Below are 8,557 nucleotides of genomic sequence, written 5' to 3'. Positions count from 1 at the left end.
GGCGAGCGGCTGAAGGGGCGAGCGGCTGAAGGGGCGAACGGCTGAAGCGGCGAACGGCTGTGGCAGTGGAGTGTATCACACAAACCCTACCACGCTTTGGTGGAGCCATTTGAAACGTGTCCACAGCCTCACTTCTGTTTGTTTGTTTGTTTTTTGTCCTGCAGCTGACCAACAAGACTCTGAGCAGCAGCAGCCAGGTGGAGCTAGAGAACCGGCTCCACCAGCTGACGGAGACGCTCATCCAGAAGCAGACCATGCTGGAGGCCTTGGGCACGGAGAAGAGCTCCCTGGTCTTCCAGCTGGAGCGTCTGGAGCAGCAGCTGAAGAGCGCTCAGGGGGGGCAGGCTGCAGGGCCGGCCATCAACATGAGCAGCCTGGAGGCTCCAGGTACGAGCTTCACTAACTTGATGAACTTCACAACAAGGATGAGGTTAGGAGGCTACGTTTCTTCAACATTCTGAAGTCTCCATCCAGCTGGAGCTGAACGAAGCTCACAGAAATCACTGGATGATCATCTGAGGGTCGTCCAGATTCAAGATGGCTGCCTCAACCAGCAGCCCTGAAACAAAAAACACTAAACGTCTACACACGCGGAGCTGAACCTGATCCACCAATTTAAAACTTTACCATCAACTACCTGAAGACAGCTCTGTTAGCAAAATATAGTTCAGCTCTGAAGTTTACATCCATCTTTTAACATAAAACCACTCTGAGGTTAAATCAGACTAAAGCTCTTCTGGTTTAGGATTCCTGAAATATTTAAATAATGACAGAAGAAGTTTTTAGGGAACTTTACATTTTTTTAAGTTTCCACATTTCTTGTCGTTTGGTCTTTTAATAAAAATAAAAAAATTCAGTGAAACTTAACTCACCTCAAACAGGAAAGATTTAATCTGACCGGACCTAAAACCAGGTCAAAGGTCAGAGAGAAGCGTGGAACAAACGGTCCTTCCATCAGAACATCACCCTCTGCTACTGTCAAACAAGAGAGAGAGAGACAAGGGAGAGAGAGAGAGAGACAAGGGAGAGAGAGAGAGAGAGACAAGGGAGAGAGAGAGAGACAAGAGAGAGAGAGAGACAAGGGAGAGAGAGAGAGAGAGAGAGAGAGACCTCTCTCTCTCTTTCTCTCTCTCTCTCCCTTGTCTCTCTCTCTCTCCTCCCCTCATCGTCTCTTCTTCTCCCCTCCTCCCCCCTCTCTCTCTTGTTTGACAGTAGCAGAGGGTGATGTTCTGATGGAAGGACCGTTTGTTCCACGCTTCTCTCTGACCTTTGACCTGGTTTTAGGTCCAGTCAGACTAAATCTTTCCTGTTTGAGGTCAGTTAAGTTCCACTGAATTATTTATATATAAATAGAATTTAAAAACTATATATTTTTGGTTTTGTTTTATATTAAACTGTTTTTACTTGTGCTCGTTGTTCTTCAGTACGATGACGGTAAATGTCAGTTCTCTCTGACGAGTTAAATAACGTGTCTCTGACCTCCAGGGGCCCGGCAGAGGAGCGGCCCCGTGCTCTTCAGTGACCACGACAGTCCCGGAGTTTACGGGAAGGTCCGTAAAGCAGCCAGCACTATCGACCGCTTCAGGTGGGTGGCGCTGTGATTCTGGGATGATCGACAGCTGAATGGACCTGTGCTTTAACATGTTTGTTCCCGCAGCATAAGACTCGGGATCTTCCTGAGGCGGTACCCTGCAGCCCGGGTGTTTGTGATCCTCTACATGGTGAGGCTCCTTAAGGAAGCGGCTGAGTCTGGCTGCTCGGTCAAACCTTCATTCGTCGTCTTGCTCTCGTTTCAGGTGGTTCTGCACCTGTGGGTCATGATCGTTCTTCTGACCTACACACCTGAGATGCACAGCCGTCCTGATGGAAGATAGTCCGTTGGTTTGGCCTTCGGTGTGAGGAAGCTGCTGGAAGACGGGCTCTGGGACCCGACTCCCTGATTTGCACAGATTTATGATGAACTTACGTTTATTTTGGTTCTGACGGAGGATTTTTGGCTGACGGTTGTTTTGGGTTTTGAAGGGACTACAGAGATGTGACGTCTCCAGACGGGAGAATCGGAACTGTAATTCTTCTTCACATCATCTTCTGTAATTTCACAGATTACAGTTGCCACCATGTCAAAATAAAGCTTTTAATAAGGCAGCAGTGTTGTTCTTCTGACCTAAAACGTGCTGCGGGGACTCAAACCATCGTTTCATGTTTGTTACAGACGGTGCTCAGAATTTAAACTCCGTTCCAGGCTTCTGTGGACAGAACACTGATGTGTGAGACGGTTCCACAGACGGACGGCTTTAGGATCACGTCAGGTTTAGATTAACGTCTTTTTTTAAGACATTAAATCTGTCCCATCTGTGGAGCACGGCGGTGGTGGCATCATGTTCTCAACATGGGACAGAACATCCTGCAAACGTTGCTTAAAGAACACGTTTTCATTTATATCCACAAGTTTTACAGAAACAAAAATTTAACTTGGTGGAGCAGGGGTTAAAATTGCTGCCTCAGCATGAAGGTCACATGTTCGCCTCCCGCCCTTTCTGTGAGGAGTTTGCATGTTCTCCCCGTGAGTTTTCTCCTGGTACTCTTCATTTCCTCCACCAGACCAAACCTCCACGTCGGGTTCATCGGTGGCTCCAAGTGTCCCCAGGTGAAAGAGTGAATGATTGTCTCTGCCCCTGTTATGGACCAAAGACCTGTCCATGTGTCCCTGTGATGAACCAAAGACCGGTCCATGTGTCCCTGTGTTGAACCAAAGACCTGTCCATGTGTCCCCCGCCTCACACGGTGACTGCTGGAGATAAAAGTAACAACCCAGGAAGGAGAATTGGTCAAATAAAATGTTGAGACCAACATTGTGTCCCTTCAGTAGAGACACTGTTGACGTGAGAAATTAGCTGTTTTTGTGATAAACATTTTTTTAATTTTTAGAATTAAAACATTTTTAATACGGTGATAAAGTCTAAGTCCTTGGAAGATATGGTAAATAGTTCCTTTCTATCTAATCCAGATACTCTATAAGGTATTTACAACACACTCTGTGTCCTCATTTACCTCCAACACACACAAACATACATATTGCGTCATACAGCTTCATACTCCACTACATCTCTACAAAGACCATCTGAATCTGTACAGACTACCGGTAATCAACTTTAGATCACATTCATGGGACACATCAGAGGCAATGAGGGGTTCAGTGTCTTGCCCAGGGACACTTCAACATTACCGCTCAGCCACAGCTGCCCCCAAAGTTGATATTATGTTTAAAGGTTTGCACATTTTGATAAGCTTGAACAATGGTCTGTTCTAAAGTAAACCCATTAGTAAAGTTGATCAAAGGAGCATCAAAGTTGATGTGGCCGCTGATTTAGATTAGATCAAAGCATTCTGATCATTGTAGCTCCATGCAGTTTATATTATAGAAGTTACTTTCTTTTTGGTAAGGCTACATGTCCGACTTTGTGAAAAGTGTATTTTTAAGATGCTATAGGCCACGCCCACTACCTGAGCGTCATCACAATTAGCTTTGACGTCAGGGCAAAGCCCTAATAGCCTGTGCCAAACTTTATAATGTATGTTTTGGTTTATAGCGTCCCCTACAGGTCAATTTGTTTGTCTCATCGAGTCCTTCAACGGCTGTATCGAGCACAAATGTTTGATTTTCAATTCAACCTTTATTTATACAGGACGTTGAGCGTCGAGGACTCATTTACAAGAGAGACCTGTTTTTAACAAAGAATGTAACAACAGTAGACAATATTAAAAGAAGGCATATAAATTGAAAAAAAATGTAAGAAAATGTAAAAAAATAAATATCCTGATGCATGCTCAATAATCCAGGTAGAAAAATCCAAAAAAGCTCAATCTGGTCCTCTGGACATTCAAAAAAACAAAAGCAAAACAAAGCAAAAGCAAAAAAAAAATCTAGAAACGTTTCGTCTCTCATCCAAGAGACTTCCTCAGTCTGAGGTGCTGTTTTCAGCTCAGTCCCCTAAACTAAACTAAACAGGGGGAAACTAAACAGCCACTGGCCAAAAGGATGGCCCAGCACAGAAGATCAACATCATCAGGCCAGGACTCTGCGGTCTACACTCATCTCCAGGCCAGCGGTCACTCTTTCAGGGATGAAGATGTTCACATCCTGGACAGAGAGGAACGATGGTTTGAGAGAGGAGTAAAGGAGGCCATCTTTGTGAAAAGAAATCGTCCATCATTAAACAGGGGTGGAGGCCTCCGGGTTCAACTGTCCCCCTCTTACAATGCTGTGATTGCTAGTATCACTCAGCCCTCTGTGAACAGTAAACAGCCATCAGTGTGCTAATGACCCATTGTTAGGCTGATGGTCCTTCTTGAGCATGTGATCAGCTGGTTTTGGTTGTCAGCAGCAAAACTGGTTGATCCACTCTGAGAAGGTGCTATTTAAGAGACTGAGCTGAAAACAGCACCTCAGACTGAGGAAGTCTCTTGGATGAGAGACGAAACGTTTCTACATTTTTTTTTTTTTTGCTTTTGCTTTGTTTTGCTTTTGTTTTTTTGAATGTCCAGAGGACCAGATTGAACTTTTTTGGGTAAAAAAAATAAACACTTAATATTATTCCTCTACTAAATCTAAAAAAAAAAAAAACTTTACAACAACTATATCATTTTATTTCTTATTATTTATTAAAACCATTAAAACCATAAGGTTGTAATTTAGAAAAATGACAGATTTTTGACATTATACAAAAAAGAAACCTCCGTGATGGCTGAGCCGCAGCTTCTTCCGGCTCGAGGGAAGATTCTTTGTTGGTCCTCCAGTATCCCACAATGCACCGCGGCGGAGCTCCGGCTTACGTCACAGCTGTCAGGAACTGATGATAATGGCTACAGTCGAGGTGGCACTTTTAGGTTCGTAGACTTCAAACAGCTGAGCAGAACCCGGTCCAATGTTTGTTTTCACCGAGTCTTTCCTGGAACCGACCTGTTGCTGCTGTTAACCCGCTTTGTGTTGACTCTGGTACCGACCCACAAAGGTGGATTAAGTCGGTTCTGGAGTGTCGAACCTGCAGTGGAGCCGATGACCCGGTGGACCGTGTGCTACAGGCGGAGCTAGCAGTGTTGTGTTGTTGTTTGGGCCAGTTCTGGACATGTCGTCGTGGCTGGGCGGACTGGGTTCTGGCCTGGGCCAGTCTCTGGGTCAGGTCAGCGGCAGCTTGTCGTCCTTCACCGGACAGATATCCACCTTTACCAAAGATATGCTGCTGGAAGGTGTGGAGGAGGTGGGAGGTAAGTGTTACCTGTGAGCACACCTGTCGGCCTTCACCTGCCTCTGACACATGAACACACCTGTCAGCCTTCACCTGCCTCTGACACATGAACACACCTGTCAGCCTTCACCTGCTTCTGACACACAGCTGTCAGCCTTCACCTGCCTCTGACACACGAACACGCCTGTCAGCCTTCACCTGCTTCTGACACACGAACACGCCTGTCAGCCTTCACCTGCTTCTGACACACAGCTGTCAGCCTTCACCTGTCTCTGACACACGAACACGCCTGTCAGCCTTCACCTGCCTCTGACACACGAACACGCCTGTCAGCCTTCACCTGCCTCTGACACACGAACACGCCTGTCAGCCTTCACCTGCTTCTGACACACGAACACGCCTGTCAGCCTTCACCTGCTTCTGACACACAGCTGTCAGCCTTCACCTGTCTCTGACACACGAACACGCCTGTCAGCCTTCACCTGCCTCTGACACACGAACACGCCTGTCAGCCTTTACCTGCCTCTGACACATGAACACAGCTGTCAGCCTTTACCTGCCTCTGACACATGAACACAGCTGTCAGCCTTCACCTACCTCTGACACATGAACACACCTGTCAGCCTTCACCTGCCTCTGACACATGAACACACCTGTCAGCCTTCCCCTGCCTCTGACACACGAACACGCCTGTCAGCCTTCACCTGCTTCTGACACACGAACACGCCTGTCAGCCTTCACCTGCTTCTGACACACGAACACGCCTGTCAGCCTTCACTTGCTTCTGACGCACGAACACACATGTCAGCCTTTACCTGCCTCTGACACATGAACACACCTGTCAGCCTTTACCTGCCTCTGACACATGAACACACCTGTCAGCCTTTACCTGCCTCTGACACATGAACACAGCTGTCAGCCTTCACCTGCCTCTGACACATGAACACACCTGTTGACCGACGTTTACCTGCCTCTGACACATGAGCACACGGTTACACACCTCTTGAGCAACGTTTACCTGCCTCTGACACACGAACACGCCTGTCAGCCTTCACCTGCCTCTGACACACGAACACGCCTGTCAGCCTTCACCTGCCTCTGACACACGAACACGCCTGTCAGCCTTCACCTGCCTCTGACACACGAACACGCCTGTTGACTGACGTTTACCTGCCTCTGACACACGAACACGCCTGTTGACTGACGTTTACCTGCCTCTGACTCTCGAACACGCCTGTTGACTGACGTTTACCTGCCTCTGACACTCGAACACGCCTGTTTGACGTTTACCTGCCTCTGACACACGAACACGCCTGTTGTCTGACGTTTACCTGCCTCTGACACACGAACACGCCTGTTGACTGACGTTTACCTGCTCTGACACTCGAACACGCCTGTTGACTGACGTAGAATGTCCTGCTCACATCTAGCAGCTAAAGTAGCTAAACACTGCGACAGATGTAAATAAACAGTCCAGATGTGATGCTGATAGTGGACTGACTCTGTAGGCTCCATGTAAACGGTCTGTTCTGTTTCACGTTTATGTTTGCAGCTGTTAACATCAGGAGCTTTGATGGATCTGATTGGTTTTTCTGATTTAGGGTGACTCCTCCCACATCCAACGCTTTGCTCTTCAGAACTACGTGTCAAATGTTTACTTGTTGTTGCCATGTAAACATGTGCTTTCAGAGTTGTTGACATTGACTGACATGTACATTTATCTGTTTGTGTCTCTTACGTTCCACTTCCTGTTAGTTTCAGTTGGGTCTCTTCTCATTGGTTGTTCAGATCCAGGTCTTTACCTCCTAATAAAGTTTTACAGTTTACAGTAAAAAGTTGTTTCAACGTAACATTTTACTTTGTTTGAGAAGGTTAGCACCTTCTGTTCAGGAAGTAATGATCTGCTCAACGTTCTGTAACATCTAATCTGTTCATGGTTGTTGCAGCAGCCTCTTTATCCAACAAAATACACAAATGATTAGAAATAATTTGTTTTGGCTGTGTTCACTTTTATCAAAGGTTGATCAGAGTTCCAGTGTTCAGGTCTTCCTGTTTCAGCTGCTCATTCTGACATCATTACACGCCAACATTTTGATCTCGGTGTAAAATATAATTACAACTAATTTATAAGTACGTTTGTATAAAGCTGTCAATAAAGTCAGGTGTAAAGCAGCAAAACACCAGAGTTGAACCTTCAATCCTGGAAAAAAGCTACAAATGAATCTGAGCATGTGCTGCTGGATTTTACACGTGCACGTTAGTAATTGTAAAAATAACAGTTTTAATTTTTTATTTCAGGCTGAGAGCCTTCAAAGATGAACCAGTTAAATAAAAATCACTATTTTATTTCAAATAAACCAGGAAGACCTGAGGTAACCTGCTGATGGAAACTGACTTTGGTTTAATCCAACTTTTTAATTTTGGCCCCCGTTTGTAACAAAGTTTGACATGCCGGCGGCCTGTCCTAGAGTCCCGCAGACTTTGCCTGTTTGTTCGGCTGTTTTCAGTCCCTTCGGCTGATCGGAAGTATTTCCATATGAAATTAAATCTGGTCACACATGTTTAATACAGACCTTTAATTTAAGGACACATTCTCCACGGTTTGACAAACGTCATCAAACGGTTTAGATCAGTCTACAGTACCGTTTTTAATGAGCCTCACGGTGACCGGATCAGGTGGAGGTGAAACGAGCCGAAGAGAATGTTTGACATTCCAACAAAGTGGAAGTTTGAGTCTTTTCCTGTTTGCTGCAGGAACACCATCTGTCTAGGAATAAGAAACAGATGAGGGTTGTGAGGCTGTTCAGCTTCTGTCTGATGAGTTTTATACATTAAACGTGTTCTCGTGTTTATTAAATCATCGTAAAACGAACCAGACACATACTGGATGAGTGAGACCTGGTCCAGGGTCAGTTTGTTGAGAACACATTTTACTGTTTTAATGTTGTGGTTGTGCTAACGTGCAGCCACGTGTCGTTTGTTCTCACACATTAAATCAGCAGGTTTGGAAGATGTAATCAGACCTGAAGAGAAGCAAACAAATCACATACAGAGTGACCTTTGACCTCAGACCTCCAACTGTCAGCTGCAGTCTAAAGGCTGAAGGTGGATCTTATCACCAGGCCTCCTCCAGACCTGTGGAGTCTGAGCATCAGAACAATAAACCAACACGTTGTTCCTGCAGCAGTGCAGTGAGGTGATGGAGTTACTTCCTGTCATTCATCTGAAGGCAGTGAGGTGGTGGAGCTACTTCCTGTTGTGCAGCTGAAGGCAGTGAGGTGGTGGAGCTACTTCCTGTCATTCATCTGAAG

General features: G+C 45.8%; 2 protein-coding genes across 2 annotated transcripts in view; both read left to right on the top strand.

Annotated features, from left to right (window-relative positions):
* golga5 (golgin A5) overlaps window positions 1-2,145 on the top strand; it is an 8,713-nt gene extending 6,568 nt beyond the window's left edge. The window contains exons 10-13 of the mRNA XM_037694618.1: window positions 165-387; window positions 1,486-1,585; window positions 1,658-1,721; window positions 1,797-2,145. Coding sequence (XP_037550546.1) covers window positions 165-387; window positions 1,486-1,585; window positions 1,658-1,721; window positions 1,797-1,874 — 465 coding nt within the window. The 3' untranslated portion in view covers window positions 1,875-2,145. The remainder of the gene's footprint in view (window positions 1-164; window positions 388-1,485; window positions 1,586-1,657; window positions 1,722-1,796) is intronic.
* Window positions 2,146-5,107: 2,962 nt separating this feature from the next.
* The window catches only part of trip11 (thyroid hormone receptor interactor 11), a 25,346-nt gene continuing 21,896 nt past the window's right edge, over window positions 5,108-8,557 (top strand). Inside the window, exon 1 of the mRNA XM_037694605.1 lies at window positions 5,108-5,265. Coding sequence (XP_037550533.1) covers window positions 5,127-5,265 — 139 coding nt within the window. The 5' untranslated portion in view covers window positions 5,108-5,126. The remainder of the gene's footprint in view (window positions 5,266-8,557) is intronic.

The sequence above is a fragment of the Nematolebias whitei genome, chromosome 21 (genome assembly GCF_014905685.2).
Source record: "Nematolebias whitei isolate Nwh7 chromosome 21, NemWhi1, whole genome shotgun sequence".
Lineage (NCBI taxonomy): Eukaryota > Metazoa > Chordata > Actinopteri > Cyprinodontiformes > Rivulidae > Nematolebias > Nematolebias whitei.
Note: the sequence above shows the minus strand (reverse complement) of the source record. Positions and strands in the feature narration are given on the sequence as shown.